The following is a 16,418-nucleotide window of genomic DNA, read 5'->3' as shown; positions in this document are numbered from 1 at the left end:
GACCAGAAATTGATGCACTCAGTACTCTAGAATCAGAAATGTGCATCTGAATGCCAAGTGTGACCTAAGTGTGATTTAGTGATCCTGATTTTATTGAGTCTTTAATAAAAGCATGAACAAAATACATCAGTTACAAAGATTGGGTCTGAGATTTTTTGTTGTTCTGTTGCTGACTTCAGAACAGAAGCTAAAACAATGTTGGTCAATTGGAAACCCAGAGATCAAATCACATTATTATCAAAGTGTGGAACAACTGTTTTCTCATCCTTTATGTAAAATAAGATTCATAAATATGAGTCTTCACCCGCTTGAATTCAGATCCTCTTTTCCAGCATCAGAAATCTAACTTTTTTTGCATGCCAACCAGATACGGCTTTTTAAAAAAATAAACTGAGACACCTTAAATTTTGCAAGACACAGTAATGAAACAAGTGGCATAATTGGCTGTAGAAAATGGTCATTGTTCATTTATTTGTTTAGAAGCCTCTAGTATTGGTAATTGGAAATGTTTAAACATACAAAATAAAACAACAGAAAGTGGTGTCTGGGTCATTAAGGATGTAGAATCCACAAAAGAGGAAAAATAGTTTCCTCAGATTTGCAATTCTCCCCCTTTTTCATACCCTGAACAGTCCAACTCAATTCCTATTAAGAACCGAAACCACTTGTCCAACCTAATACTGTATTTCCAAGCTTCCCTCTCCTCTGCCATTTTTCTTCTTGCCAACATGCTAAAACACCACTGTGCAACATCTCACTTACACTGACCACCTAATCCCATTTCCTTGTCTCCTGCTCAAGAAGATCTCAGCTGAGAAGCTACCCAGATACTCATAATTCTCCTTCCCAAATTGCTACCTACATTATCACATCCTCCTCTAAAATTCAGTCTATATCCCGTGCATCTTCAGACCCCACAGCTCTTAGGAAGTTCCTCCCAGATTCAGTTATCCTTCCTGAAAAACAGAAGTGCCAAGCAACTATTTAAATCTAGACATTCAATAATATTGGAGGTCTTAAGAGTTTGTGTGTTCAGATAGCCTTCTGGAACAGGGTCATCATATCTTCTTAAGAACATTCATACACATGGCAGTGACGGAAGTTTCCAGTGAAGCCCAAATGATTGTCTTTGCAACAATTTTTGCCCGTTTTTTTAAACACCCAGAGAACAGGTCATAGATCTGCTTCCAGTATTTTTAGTCTAACAAATCAGCAAACAGTTCTATTTGTTGGGTTTCTGCTAACATCAATCTGGTAAGCAAGAAATTAGTTTTAAAAAAACATGATTACAATTTCATTTATCTTACAAAAAACAGGGGAGGTGGCAATTAACTCCTACTGAGTAGCCATGATTCTTCAATAATTACATGTGCAATTCCAAGAAAGTTATTTACTTTTCTTTGCCCTGCACCTTTGCCCAGTGAAGTTCCAAGAAGTACCATCTTGTTGCCCCTCCACATGGGCTAGCCGTATCATGAAGTAGAGTGCTAAGAAACTCAAATATTAAATGCGAAGTAGAAAGTGGCAGTTTAGTAAAACTTGGAAACAATGACAGGAAAAGGCTGAGATGTACAAATTAAGAAGTCAAATATCTATATAAAATAAAGCTCTCTCTTATTTAAAAAAAATGTTAGTGGCTCTCTGCTTTCCAAAAATGTTACGAAAGAAGTCCACTTTCCTCCTTCCCTCCCTTCCCAATTCTTCCCAAATTATATACAGGAAAGATATAAGAGTAAAAGGTTAAAGTGAAGGAATCAAGGTTTGCGATTACATGCTCCTTGCACAGCATTAAAGCAACACCCTATTGAAGTTTAGAATAGGTACGGGAGATGCACAAGTTTATCACACTGTGCTTCTGAGCCTTAATGGGTGCAGATAACAAAATTCTGCTTCTACTGCATTAAGAAGAAAGTTTGGTACTACACAGTTTGAGCCCACCTTCTATAGGAAGAAAGTTTAACCATGAGCCCCCTCCTTTTAGTTAAAGGGACACCTTTAAAAATACAGAATATTATGAAAGGGATGGTATTTCCAGAGGGTTATAGCCTACAGCAGCCTCCAAGATTTGAAGCTGATGAGTGTAAGCAACAGTCTGCAATGGGTCAGAATAAGACATGTAAAATGGTGAAGCCGTTTCCAGCTCTTCCATCCAAGGGCTGCCATCATGAATCATCTTCCATGCTAAAGCTGGAACGGCGGCTGCTGCCCTTTGAGGCACCGGGAGAGACAGAGGAAAGGAGTGGATCAGAGGCACCCAGTGGGGACAGCGCAGTCCCATCGTCCATGAGAACATCTTGCAGGGCTCCCCCATCAGATCCCAGTGCGAGACCCAAACCCAGCTCTTCAGCTGAAAAGGCCAGATCGAGGGACTCCACAAATGGTGGAATTGGATCTCCTCCCAAGGACTGTGCCAGAAGGCCCTGGGTGGAAGTCAAAGGCAGCCCATGCATTTGGACCTGAAGTTCCAGCTCCTGCGAAGGAAGTTACAGACAGGCTTATGAGACTCTGTAGCAGGCCTGAGCTACACTGTCTCCATCCCATCCCCTCAGCAGCTCTCCTACCTGTACTCGTAGCTGCAGGCTGCGGTTAGCTTGCTCTAATTTACGCTGCCTCAGCTCCATCTCCTTGGAGCGTTGCTGTTCCTTCTGCAATTTGCGGATGTAATCTACTGAAGCCTTCAGGATAGTCCCTTTATTCCAGCGCATTTCCCTAAAATATGTAGTGGGGGGGAGGTAAGAGAATAGGAATTAAGTGTCCTTAGATCTTACTCCATTTAATTCTGTAAAGGTAATTTCTTTCAACTGGGCCCTACAAATGTGTTGTACTGCTAAACCTCCAATGTTCCCAGTCAGCCTGGGCAAAAGACAACATTCAGCCCTGGATAAACCTTTCATTTATACTAGCAGTGGGAACTGAACCACAGGCACCGTATGACTGAAACAACACAGGCTTCTCAAGGTAATGAAAATACAGCAACTTTCTATATATACCGTTTCCCACACCATTTTATTGTATTCATGCATTCAGTGTTATATATCACCAACTACTGAAGTGTTCACAAGATGATTTCTACACCTGAGTAGTGTTTAGTCTAGAGCAAGGGTGTCAAACTGGTGGCCCGTGGGCCGGATGCGTCACGCACAGGCCACGCCCACTCCAGCTCCACAAAGGCAAAAAAAATCGTGATACATCACGTGACATCTCTGTGATGCAGCGAGTTTGACACCTGTGATCTAGAGGGTTGTTAAATAAATTATGTACAATAATTATGATTATTATTGTACTGTATAAATACATCATCATAGTTGACTTTAAACCAAAATCAAATCACCTTTTAAAACGTGTTACATACATCACTCAGGGAATACACAATGAAGCCTACACAAGCTTGTGTCACTTTTGCAGACAAAGCTTATTTTGATTAACTAGTTGTCATCAACTTGTCATACTTACGGATCATTAGATTTGGGGATGAGGGTCCCCAGTTCTTTAATTCGGTCATTTATGTTAAACCGACGACGACGTTCAACTGCAAAAAGAGAGAGTTGTGTAAGAGGCCCTGTGGAGAGACAGAGGAACCCTGCTTTTGCTACAACTATTAGTAATAAACACATATAATGTCTTAACTTTTCCAGCAAGCAAAGCAGTTTGCTTTTGTGGTATCCAAATGAACCTCTCAACATTCCTTAGATAAATTCCCCATTATGCCAAGTTACCTTCAAAGTAAGGTATATATTGTGATTGTATGGAATTATTCTTGGGCACAAAATTCAACTTCCAGATTCTTTAAAGGCAAAGGTTCCCAGCCTCATGGTTGTAAACATATATTTTGAAACACAGTATAAAGGCAAAATGTCGAAAATCTCAACCCACATGAATCTGCTTTAAGTTCTTCTGAGGCTGTTCTCCAAGGGCTTCTGTTATTCAAATAATGCCACTGAAAAGTAGAAAGGGGGGTTTCTAAGCAGGGGTGTATCTTTAAAGAGAACTCAGATATACTGCAATCTTTTTCAAAACAAGCAAAATATTTTATTTGCTAAGTATTTTAACACTACGGTTTTAAATTGGGGGCTAGCTCTTATTGTCGTAGTAACATTAAATTACAAATAATTTTGATCTGGCCTGAAACAATTAATAGGGCATTGACAGACATATAAATATTCTTAAAAATAAAGATGCAAATTCTTTCAGTGGCTGGAAAATAGGGCTCTCTGTAGTTCTTCGTTTTCCCATAATCAACAGGGAACTGAATTATGCACAACATAAACTATTCAGTGAGCCAGTTTGATGTAGTAGTTAAGGCATCAGACTAGAAATTGGGAGGCTGGGAGTCCTAATCTGACTTTAGGCACAAAGACAGCTGGATGACCTTGGTCTTTCAACCTTAGAAAAGAGGCAATGGAAAATCAATTCTGAAAAACCTTGTCAAGAAATCTGCAGGGATTCGTCCAGGCAGGCTCTGGGAATTGGATATGACTGAATAAAAGGGGAAAAATACTTATTACTATTTTATTTATTTTTTAATTTATATTTATAAAGAACTCAAGGCAGCGAACATATCTAATGTTCCTTCTTACTCCTATTTTCCCCACAACAACAACTCTGTGAGTTGAGTTGGACAGAGAGAGAGTGCCTGGCCCAAGGTCACCCAGCTGGCTTTCTTGGCTATACTTTTATTATGTTTACTATTTACTTTCTTAGCATAGGCACTCCATTTTTATTGTGCAGAATGTCGGTTTTGTTAATTTATCACAGGCTGTATGAGCACTGCATTTGACACATGCAGGGTGTAATAGCTTAATAACTGGTGTCTTTCTTTTTAGAAATCACAGGAACATTGATGTTTGACTGTCTCTGTCCTTTCATAAAAATGCATTATGTTGTCAGTATTTTCACCTCTTTTCCAATTCTATCAATAGAAATCAATTCAGGAATGTGCCATATTCCAACAAAGGACATCAGATCCTTCCTGAATTTACACACAGGACCTTTCCTGTGTTTGCATAAAATCTTGAGTTTGCACCGAACCTGAAACACAGCTGAATAATAGGGCACAGAAAAATGTTTGACAAAGTGCAGCATTGGGGGAAGAGAGAGAGAGAGGAAAGGAAGGAATGTATCAACGAATCTTGCCCCCTCCAATAAATGATAGACCAATCTAAGGCATCTCCTACATGCTGGCCCAGCTGCTTATTCTACCTCAGGCTTCTTGAGTGTTATATGCCTGGGAGCCAGTGGTGGGTTGCTACCAGTTCGGGTGAGCCGGTAGCGGAGATGGTGAGGTGAGAGCGAACCGGTTCACTCTGACCATCAGTTGAGCCCTCCCACCCGCCCCTGCGCTATATCTACCTATATTCATTTTTAGTCCAGCTGATGGGTGCGGCAGAGCGGATTGCCGTGCCTCAGCTGTTCTGAAATTCAATGCTCTTGCGCAAATCACACACAAAGCGTGCGCGCAAAGCGAACCGGTGGTAACACCGGCTGAAACCCACCACTACTGGGATCCATTAATTTTATTCTCTCTGCCACTTCTGGATTGCAAGCGGGTCAAAACCAAGCTTTCCACAGTCAGCTCTCCACATGAATCAGCTTCTCACAAGCCCACCTAGTATGGTATCCCTAGCTTCCAAGCCAACATATGGTTAATTTAAAAGTCATTTTCAAATGAAGCCACTTGATCTTTGCTTTCAACAATAATGGATCTTAGATTACCTGGATTTTTCAGTTTAAAATCTTCACTATTTACTAAGGATCCCATGGGAAAAAAATTTTCCTCAAAGATTTCCAAAAAATCTTGATGCTACATAGAAGTTTAAACATGGGTTTTCATTCAGTTAAAGAGGTCTTATGTTCCAGAGGGAAGAACACAAAATAAATATTTTTTTATCTCCTACATAAAAAAAGGGAAAGTAAATAATTCTTCAAAGAAAGCACACAATATTTTTTCTTCTCTCCCAAAACATAAATTAAAATAGAGGGGAATGCTTAACTGATTAAAAATATGTATTTTATTATACAGTTAAAGATTACAAAAGGATAAAGGAAAAAAAAAGATACAAAAAGCAGATGAAAAACAGAACCTAAGTAAAAATATTGTGAAGGGAAATTTGGAATTCTCCCCTTCCCTTCTTTCCCCCCCAACCACTACCCACTATTTAAATATTTATGCTAAGCTGTTAATATTTAATATTATATCCAATATAAAACATTGGAGAATTTTGCTCATTCAAGACATTTCATCTGTTGTTTTTAATTAAGTTTCTTGACTCTTTTCCTGGAAGCCATATGAATCAGCCTTGCTATGTAATGTGTCATATATAGGGAAGTTGAAGTTGCTGAGCTTATTTGTAGAAGATTACACATTTTTAACATACTTTGCCTTATTATAAGTCCCTTCCCATTCTTTGTTTCTTTGCATCATAAAAACAGTATTTGTGAAGTCTACTGGCCACGCCAGCACCTTTTGTAACTACTATTACAGTTATGCTATTCAGAGATTGTGTCATTCTGTTACAATAATGGACAGCTTATTCGATAGTATAATTTAAAATTAGAAAATCAAGTCTACTATCGTTTGAGTCCTGCAAAATTTTGAATCTTACTCTCAGGCTTTGAAAATTTAAGATGTGGAAGCAGATCAAACCCATTCTGCACTGAAATACTGAGACCATAAAGCAGGCCGATATTTATTAGATATTTATTAGATATTTATTAGATAAATAGATCCAATTTCACCAAATTTTACTCCTGATTTTCTTTCTTTCTCTTTCTCTGTTTTGTGCGCACACATGCACGCATGCAAGCAAACACGCACACACACTGATGAAACTCCCCTACCTGAGGGAGAAAAAACTGATTTGCTACATCCTGCTCATTTTACTCAGAATAAAGTCCTGCTGATTTCAAAGAGATTGGAACTTAGTGGTCAAAGCACCTGCTTTGCTTGTAGAAGTTTGTAAATTTTAAGCCCTGGTGTTCCTATTCAAAATGATCATGTAGGTGATGAAAATCCGAGAGAGCCAATCAGAGGAAATAGGACAAAAACCTCGACCTCATGTAAGTCAGTTTTCTTTTACCAAAATAAGCAAATAAGCACATATAGGGGAGTCTCATACAGTATACATGAAAATGCTTTTGTCCTTTTTCTCAATACTGAAATATCCATTTCAAACCCCAAATAGAAATATAGTTCATCCAAGAGGCCACTCACTTAAATTGTGGTTGTCTTTCTTCTGCCTTTCCTTCAGAAATGCTTTGGTTTCAGTTTCTGCAAAGGGGCATAAAATAAGACAGAAATAATAATAAAGCCATCCACCAGGTCCAGCTACTTTCTATATGGGTCTAGAGACTAGAGCTGTGATGGCGAACCTATCGGTGGGCACAGGAGCTCAGCTCCAGCACGCATGCGTGTGCCGGCCAGCTGATTTTCGGACCTTCTGGGCCCACCAGAAGTAGGGAAACAGGCTGTTTCCTGACTCCAGAGGGCCTCCAGGGTGGTGGGGAAGGCCGTTTTCACCCTCCCCAGACTCCTAGAAAGGCTTTGGAGGCTGGGGAGAGCAAAAAATGGGCCTACCATGCCATCACATGCCAGGAGCGTGGGGCGCATGGGGGGGTTGCGTGTGCATGTGCAGGGGCAGGGCGCATAGAATTATGGGTGTGGGCATAACACCCACCACTCCCCGCTCCTGGCACACGATGGCAAAAAGGTTAGCCATCACTGGACTAGAGAAAATCAAGATGCCAGATATGGTAGTATCATGGTGCCACCCCAAACCCTTCTTTCAACTTTTAAAAGGAACAAATTCACTGATCTTTCCTCCTGTTTGGAGAAAGAGACATAATCTCTTGGCAGCTATTCTGGGAGCAAATCCTAAACTCCCCACTTCCTAAACTCCCACCATAGCGAACTCTGATTATATCCCTGTGTTCATTCCAATGTGGCACCTTTCAATGCTCAACTTCGGCATGTTTTCAGTTCCTTCAATTGAGTACCTGACATTTCCCTCTTGATATTAGGCAGGTCAGCTGGGCAGGAGTTGCTGACAGTAACAGCTGGTTCCATCATTCCTGGATTACTGTACACATTCAGGAGGTTTCCCGAGACTGGCAGCTGTGCAGAAAAGAAAAGAATTGAAAGGACTTCCAGGTCAGCAGCTCAGAAAGTTTTGCTGTACTGTGAGATGCCTACTTTCTAATCTACCTTCCAATCTAGACCTCCCAATCTAGATCAGAAGGTGGTACCTGGAAGCTATGGATGGACCCCAAGGGAGCTTGTTTCCCATTAGTGGGAGTCTGATTCTACATCTCCCCAGTCCAGTCCAACACTTTGCCCACTACTTCATGTTGGTTTTTCTTAATGACCAGTGGGATGCTCTCATGAAAAAATAAATGGGTACTATACTCCTTTGACATCGAAACAGAAGATAAAAATATATAAAATGTAAAAATATCTTCAGTAACAGGTTGGTTTTAGTGAATGATATTTACTAAGAATGCCTAAGGAACCAACCACTTGGAGTGGTTGGAGATGTACTTTTTAAAGCACTAGGGCCGTGATGGCGAACCTATGGCAAATGTGCCACAGGTGGCATGCGGAGCCCTCTCTGCGGGCACACAAGCCGTTGCCCAGCTCAGCTCTACCGTGCATGCGCGCGTGCCTCCTGCCGGTCACCTGATTTTTGGGTCTGTGGGGCAGGGGCGGGGCGCATGCAGTAGACGCATGCACAGGGGTGGGGAGGTCATGCATGCATGTGCGGGGGGCAGTGTGGGGGAGGCTTCAGTGAGGCCTACTAGGCCCAAAATGGGCTGCAGGGGGTCGCGCACGCATGCACGGAGACGGGGGGAGTGTGGGGGGGCACGCACATGCAAGGGGGTGGGGCGTGTGGGGGGCATTGCATTATGGGTGTGGCTACATGCACCCTCCCCCCATTTTTGGCACACAACGGCAAAAAGGTTAGCCATCACTGCACTAGGGTTAAAATAAAAACACTGTTTATTTTATTGATTCTACTGTGTTAGTGAGGAGGAAAATGACAGATATTTTCAAAATGGTTGTTTTTATAGTACTTTACTTGCTTCTCTCCATCTCTCAAACACTTTTTATACCAAGCAATTAATCTATTTGAAGAGCAGCAGAGCAGTCATCCTACTAGTCTGGTGGATCGAAACCAATAGAGAATCTTATGGCACAGTAAAGGCCTATGGATCAAATAACCTTCCCCCTTCTGGTTTTTGCAGCAGCTTTCCCCTCCGCAGATCTAGTTACCCAAGGTACATAACCACTATTGGGCAGCAACATTCTTTATTATAATGCAACAGTTTCCATAAATTTAGGGCACAAATCCTGTATTTTAAGTAGAAAGAAAAAAGTGGGAGGAGGTATGAGATGCTGCCACTCCCTTAGGTAGTCCTCGAGTTACAACAATTCACTTAGTGACCGTTCAAAGTTACAGCGGCATTGAAAAAAGTGACATGACCATTTTTCACACTTATGACCGTTGCAGCATCGCCAAGGTCATGTGATTTACATTTGCATGATTGACAACTCACTCAGATTTATGACGGTTGCAGTGTCCCGGGGTCATGCGATCATCTTTTTGCAACCTTCTGATGAGCGAAGTCAATGGGGAAGCCAGGTTCACTTAACAACCGTGTTACCAATCTAACAACTGCAGTGATTCACTTAACAAATGTGGCGAGAATAGTCGTAAAATGGGACAAAGCCCACATCAAATTTCTCACTTAGGAGCATACACTCTGGGCTCCATTGTGGTCATAAGTTGAGGACTACCTGTACTTTTCATGCTATCAACTTCCATTTGCTGAAGTCAACCTATGGCCTATGAAAATGTAAACCATATATTGGTCAGTCTTTATGATGTCACAAGGTGTTTTCTTTTTTTCTATTTCAAGCAAGGGACATAAAATAAATTTCCAAATCTAGGTTTCCCACCACCACTGCTTTTCCTTAAGCATCCATATGTCTTCTTTTTTTTCTTTAACCAAAAACCACTCACAGTGCTGGGCATCTGTAGGCCTCCATAGTTCAGGATTTCATCATTGTAGCTGGATTCCAGGCTGATAATCTCGTCAATGACATCATCAATCTGACAGACAGGAGAGTGGGCGGGATTAGATGTATCTGACATTGGGGGGGTGGGGGCTACTGGAAATATTCAACAAGCAAGAATGGAGGGAAACGGCAAAGAAAGGCTGTGGGAATAGGAGAGATGAAAGGGATCGGGGAATTTCTACTCACTTCTTTCTCAGAGTTGGAACCAATGTTGAGCATCGCCATAGGGCTATTGGGGGCACTGCCAGTGCTTCCTGCCACTCCCTGCTGGTGAGCCAAACCGGGCGGAGCCTCCGGACCTGAAACAGCCTGTGGGGAGCAGGTGGGTGCACCAGGGCTAGTTCCGCTTAATGCCTGTGTTGACATCTTGCTCCCCATAGCTGTAGAAAGATACTGTTTGACTTGCTGTCTCTGTGCCTGCTGGATGTGGTACTTTGTGGGGTTCTCCAAGTGGGTTTGAACCTGAGTTCAAGTGAGAAAAAGAGGGGGGAAAGTATGAGTCAACCATCACTTGGGCAGTGCCATTCAACTATTTGCAAGACAGCTTTCCAAGCATACAGAAATCCTTGAAGGCAACGCAAGCTGAGTTTGTCCCTAAATGAACCTCACCCTCAGCTATGCACACAAATGTAATCAAATTAACAGAAGGAGCCAAGATTATGCCTGTCAGGCATAGACTGCTGTCACAACTAATCCTCCATGCTGTTCCCAACGAATTCAAATTTACACTTCAAATTTGCACCTCGGGTGAAGAGGTGCCACTACACCTTCAGCATAGCCTTGCATCGGGAGATATGAAGGCCAGGAAAATGGACATCCAGCCAGCTTGAACTTAAATCTATTTTCAGAGAATATGCCAAATCTAATTGTAAATTAGATTTACAAATAGCTGACCTAAAGGACACTGACATATTGATGTCCCTTTCCTTTTATCCAATAGGAGAACTAGATTCTCAGTAGCCAATCACAGGTGTCCCAAGGAATACCTAATACACAGATCTCCCACATGGGCGCCCTCCAGAAGAGTGAACTTCAACTCCCAGCATTCTCTAGCCAAGACAAGCATTGCTGAGAATTCCAGGAGTTGTGGCCTTCCATCCACCTGCTGTAAAAGGCAACAGTGCTCTTAGTACTTCAGGAGCCAAATGCAACATGACACAAGGAATAAATAATACAGTCTCCTCCAACCTGAGGGCCTTCCAGATGTTTGGACTTCCAATTCCCAGAGTTCCTCTTCAGAGTGGCCAAAAATGTTGAACTATGGATGTCCAATGTAATAAGATATACTGTGTACCAGATCAAAGAATGCAGTTCTCAGACTTTTGCACTGAAAAGGAGGCTATGTCATTCTGTCCTATGACTACAGTGATATGGATGCAAGAAAATGGAACTGGATGAAAGAGCATTTAGGCCAAGCAGTTATGATCTAAAATAAGAGGAAGGGCAGAGAAGCTACCTTAGGGCTCCAAAAGCAGTTCCAGTTTATTGTGTATCCTTTGTAAATATGAAAATATTTCAAGTGAAGGAGAATCCTTTTCAGATGGCCTTTCAATCTCAAAGACATGGTACCAACCTCTTCTTCTAACTAGCTCCTTTTGCTAGGATGAAACCTGATTTCTCTCCAATGCAGAGTTGCTTCCTCTTTTCTCTTACCTTCAATACCTCCACAGGCACCTGGGCAGGTGCAGGGCGAGCTAGTGGGCTCACAGAAATAGCCGGTGTGGCTGATGCAGCGGGTACAGGAGTGAACTGGGCTGCCTGTTGCTGCTCCCGACGTTCCTGTTCTTGCGTCTGTGCCCGCATAAGCTGCTGCCGGAGTAGAACCCGGGACGACATGTTAGGACTTTGAGCTGGGGCCCTTGGAGGGCTGGAAGGAGGAGAGAGAGAGAGAGAGAGATCATCAAAATCATTTTTCTGCTCTGGCCAGTAAATTCTCCAAAGAAGCCTCACTGCTGAGAGAATACCAGCTCCTGAATACAAGTGGGACATATTTTTTTAATACCCTACATTAAGTAAGCCACCTTGTCAGAATGTAGCACAACAGAATGTAGCACAACAGAAATGCAATAAATAAATAAAGCAGGCTATTATATTGAGCGTAATTAGAATAGACTTTTGTTAGATAAAGCTTTCTTTCCACTAATGGACCAATGATGCATTAAATAGTATACATACAAGGTACAGTATATATTTCCTGATGCCCAGTAAAGGCAATTGTTGATACAGGTTGTCAGGTTGAAGGCTGACAATAGCCCTCAAAGACCCAGCTCCTGAGAATATTTTGGTCAATGAAACCAATGGATTGCCCAACAAAATCAACCCAAAGTTTTCTCTCAAGGCACAAACAACCAGGCTCAAATTAACTTATTCTGCATACTATGTGAAGGCCTAGCTTTTGGCCCAGGCTAGGATGCTGAGACACATGGAAAGAAAGAGAAAAAGAGGATGACCAGTTATTCAGTAATTGTGGGGTGCACTTTTCAAAGATGGGTTCAGTTATTGTGGGGTGCACTTTTCAAATACTTGAAAGACTAGGCTAGGGACAGGTCAGGGGTGAAATTTATTTTTTTATTTTATTTTATTTTATTTTTTTTATTTATTTTTTATTTTATTTTATTTTATTTTATTTTATTTTATTTTATTTTATTATTTTATTTTATTTTATTTTATTTTATTTTATTATTTTATTTTATTTTATTTTATTTTATTTTGAATTTATATACCGCCCTTCTCCCGGAGGACTCAGAGCAGTGTACAGCCACAAATAAGAAACATAAAATACAAACATTAAAAACAATTAAAAGAATATATATCTATTTGGCCCCATAATTTAAAAATCCAGCAGGTTCTGGAAAACCAGTAGCGGAAATTTTGAGTAGTTCGGAGAACCGGCAAATACCACCTCTGGCTGGCCCCAGAGAGGGGTGGGAATGGAGATTTCGCAATATCCTTCCCTCAGGAATGGGGAGGGAATGGAGATTTTGCAGTATCCTTCCCCTGCCACACCCACAAAGCCATACCACTCCCACAAAGCCACACCACGCCCACAAAGCCACGTCCACAGAACCGGTAGTAAATAAATTTGGATTTCACCACTGGGACAGATGCTCAGGGAGAGATTCTGTCTTTGACTCTATGGGGTCGCTAAGAGTTGATACCAACTTGATAGTACAGAATCAATCATGACCAAAATAGGCTTTCCCTAGAAAACTTTATTTCACAACTAGATGTAATCATGGCCAAGTGAAAGAGAACCCCGCCCCCTTCCATTGATATCTACTAATAGATTGTTCTGAAGGAAGATAAAGTGGCAGCTAAGAACTTAACTTGGAAGAAACTGCAGTGAGAGACAAGGCAATTTTATATTGTTGTCTTACATTTTTTTATTTAACTTGGTTTTTTCCTCCAAGGCAACATAGAACACCCCCACACCCCCACACACACGCATTTATCCTCACTGAGCAGATTAACATAGATGGAAAGACATTATCAGATTTTATCATTAATGGCCGAGTAGACATTTGAATGTTAAACACTGTAACCCTAATCTACCATTCTCTAACCATTACTCTATCCTGGCTACTTCTAGAATTGCCAGAGAACAGTAGAGAGAGAAACACGTGCTTCAAGGAAATTTAAAATCGGAATTATTAAAACAGAGCTGGAGTCATAGTTGCTTGAAAACAGGGGTGCTTTCCACTCTGTTCAATCCCATCAAACTTCAACTGAAAAATGGGGGACACGTACATTAGAATATAGATTCCAAATTGAAAAAAAAAATTGTTTAGAGGACATTTAAAAGCAACACACTCTATTATCTATTTTATAATTATATTGTTGCAAAGTTGGCCACTTTGATTACTAAGACTCTTGACTGCTCAGAGATTGAAAACAATATTGCTGCTCATAAACTCCAAACTAAGAAAAAGGCAACTAAGATACAGAATGTTAAAAAAAAAGAGGGGGAGAGAAGGGGAAAAAACCCTCTCAAACTTCTTGAATGGGGAGAGAAGCTTGAGGGTTTAGATCAGTGGTGGGTTTCAAAATTTTATACTACCGGTTCTGTGGGCGTGGCTTGGTAGGCGTGGCAGGGGAAGGATACTGCAAAATCTCCATTCCCACCCCACTCCAGGGGAAGGATACTGCAAAATCTCCATTTCCTCCCGATCAGCTGGGACTTGGGAGGCAGGGAATAGATGGGGGTGGGGCCAGTCAGAATTTTTACTACCGGTTCTCCGAACTACTCAAAATTTCCACTACCAGTTCTCCAGAACTGGTCAGAACCTGCTGAAACCCACCTCTGGTTTAGATACTGTCATCATTGTGGTGTATCATTCAGTTGTATCTGACCCTTGGCCACCCTATGGATCAGCAGTCTCCATGCCCCTCTGTCTCGCACCACCTCCTTCAAATCCGCCATAGTCATCCCGGGGATACAATAGTTCCTGTTAAAGCTGATCAGCAACCAGAGTGGCTTAGGGGTCAAATTCCTGTTTAAAGGGATATCTTTACCCAAATCAACACATTTCTTAAATGTCTCTAATTTGCTCTCCTTCACCTTTTCTGACTCTCTTTTAAAGTGTATGTGCATTGCACACACATTGCAATTTGCAGGATGTTACAATTCCACATATGCTAAGACAAGAGGTACTCTAAATCCCCCTTTGCTTAAAATAAAACAGATGACTTTATTGACTCATATTCCTCTCTGGGATCTCATCTCACTCCCATTTACAACTATAATTTCCTCAGGTCAAAGTCCTTCCTTTACTCTACTCCTCATAGTGTCATATCTTTCCTAAAAGCAGAACTCTGTCAACAAGAGAAAGAAAAAAAACCTCCAAAAATTCCTGGACAAGAATCTGAAGGAACTTTCCATGTAAATACTGCACATAGAAAGAACAGAAGAGAAGAGAATAACAGAATTGGAAAGAACCTTGGAGGTCTTCTAGTCCAACCTTCTGCTCAGACAGGAAACCCTACACTATTTCAGACAAATCTTGTCCAATCTCGTCTTAAAAACTTCCAGTGTTGGAGCATTCACAACTTCTGGAGGCAAGCTGTTCCACTGATTAATTGTTCTAACTGTCAAGAAATTTCTTCTTAGTTCTAGGTTGTATCTCTCCTTGATTAGTTTCCTTCCATTGCTTCTTGTCCTGCCTTCCGGTCAGTGGTAGGTTTCGAATTTTTTTACTACCGGTTCTGTGGGCGTGGCTTGGTGGGCGTGGCATGGCTTAGTGGGCATGGTGGGGAAGGATACTCCAAAATCCCCATTTCTTCCCGATCAGCTGGGACTTGGGAGGCAGAGAATAGTTGGGGGTGGGGCCAGTCAGAATTTTTACTACTGGTTCTCCAAACTACTCAAAATTTCCGCTATCAGTTCTCCAGAACTGGTCAGAACCTGCTGAAACCCACCCCTGCTTCCAGTGCTTTGGAGAATAGCTTGATTGCCTCTTCTTTGTGGCAGTCCCTGACATATTGGGACATCACTATGTCACCCCTAGTCCTTCTATTCATTAAAGTAGACATACCCACTTCCAGCAACAGTTCTTTATGTGTTTTAGCTTCCAGTCTCCTAATCATCTTTGTTGCTCTTCTCTGTACTCTTTCTAGAGTTTCAACATCTTTTTTATATTGTGGCGACCAAACCTGGATGCAGAATTCCAAGTGTGATCTTACAAGGCATTGTAAAGTGGTGATCTTGATTTTATCCCTCTGTTAATGCAGCCTATAACTATGTTGGCTTTTTTGGCAGCACACTGCTGGTTCATATATGGTGATCGTCCCACTAGGACTCCACGATCCCTCTCACAGTTACTACTATTGACATACAGTAGTATTTGGTATAAAGAAATGTACTGTGAAGCTGGGATAAAGTGTAACATTGTTTGTTTGTTTGTTTTATTAGATTTATATACCGCCCTACTCCCGAAGGACTCAGGGCGGTGAACAGGCACAAAATAAAATACATAGATACAAAATTTAAAAACATAATTAAAACCAGATTAAATAATTTAGCCCGAGACAATTAAAAATCCCAATAATTTAAAACAGATTAAAATTTCGATTTAAAAGAATTTTAAACAATCTAAAGGTAATTTGGCAGTAAGTACAAACTTGAAGGGTAACTTTGCTTTGCATTAGAGAATCCAATAGCACATTGCGTAGTTTGCCAAGCTAGATATCTTGATACATCAGCAACAAATTCATGAAATATGGATTTTCCCTTGGCTTGACTGTTTTCCTTCTTACTAATTGAATTGCATTAAAACAGTGCCCCCCCACCAAACTTTTGGGCACCAGGAACTGGTTCCGTGAAGAAAGGGTTTTCGATAGACCAGAGAGG

General features: G+C 41.2%; 1 protein-coding gene across 2 annotated transcripts in view; it reads right to left on the bottom strand.

The window, feature by feature from the left end:
• Positions 1–250: 250 nt before the first annotated feature.
• Positions 251–16,418, bottom strand: part of TFE3 (transcription factor binding to IGHM enhancer 3) — a 41,239-nt gene continuing 25,071 nt past the window's right edge. For both annotated transcript variants that reach the window (XM_070938077.1, XM_070938078.1), the window contains exons 3-10: positions 11,726–11,939; positions 10,259–10,534; positions 10,017–10,106; positions 7,993–8,110; positions 7,211–7,267; positions 3,454–3,529; positions 2,562–2,709; positions 251–2,471 (exon numbers count right to left, since the gene is read on the bottom strand). In XM_070938077.1, coding sequence (XP_070794178.1) covers positions 2,163–2,471; positions 2,562–2,709; positions 3,454–3,529; positions 7,211–7,267; positions 7,993–8,110; positions 10,017–10,106; positions 10,259–10,534; positions 11,726–11,939 — 1,288 coding nt within the window. In that variant the 3' untranslated portion in view covers positions 251–2,162. The remainder of the gene's footprint in view (positions 2,472–2,561; positions 2,710–3,453; positions 3,530–7,210; positions 7,268–7,992; positions 8,111–10,016; positions 10,107–10,258; positions 10,535–11,725; positions 11,940–16,418) is intronic.

The sequence above is a fragment of the Pituophis catenifer genome, unplaced genomic scaffold (assembly GCF_029215685.1).
Source record: "Pituophis catenifer annectens isolate HBS135680 unplaced genomic scaffold, rPitCat1.0.hap2 SCAF_2, whole genome shotgun sequence".
Lineage (NCBI taxonomy): Eukaryota > Metazoa > Chordata > Lepidosauria > Squamata > Colubridae > Pituophis > Pituophis catenifer.
The sequence above is the reverse complement of the archived record's forward strand: the minus strand, read 5'-3'. Positions and strand labels throughout refer to the sequence as shown.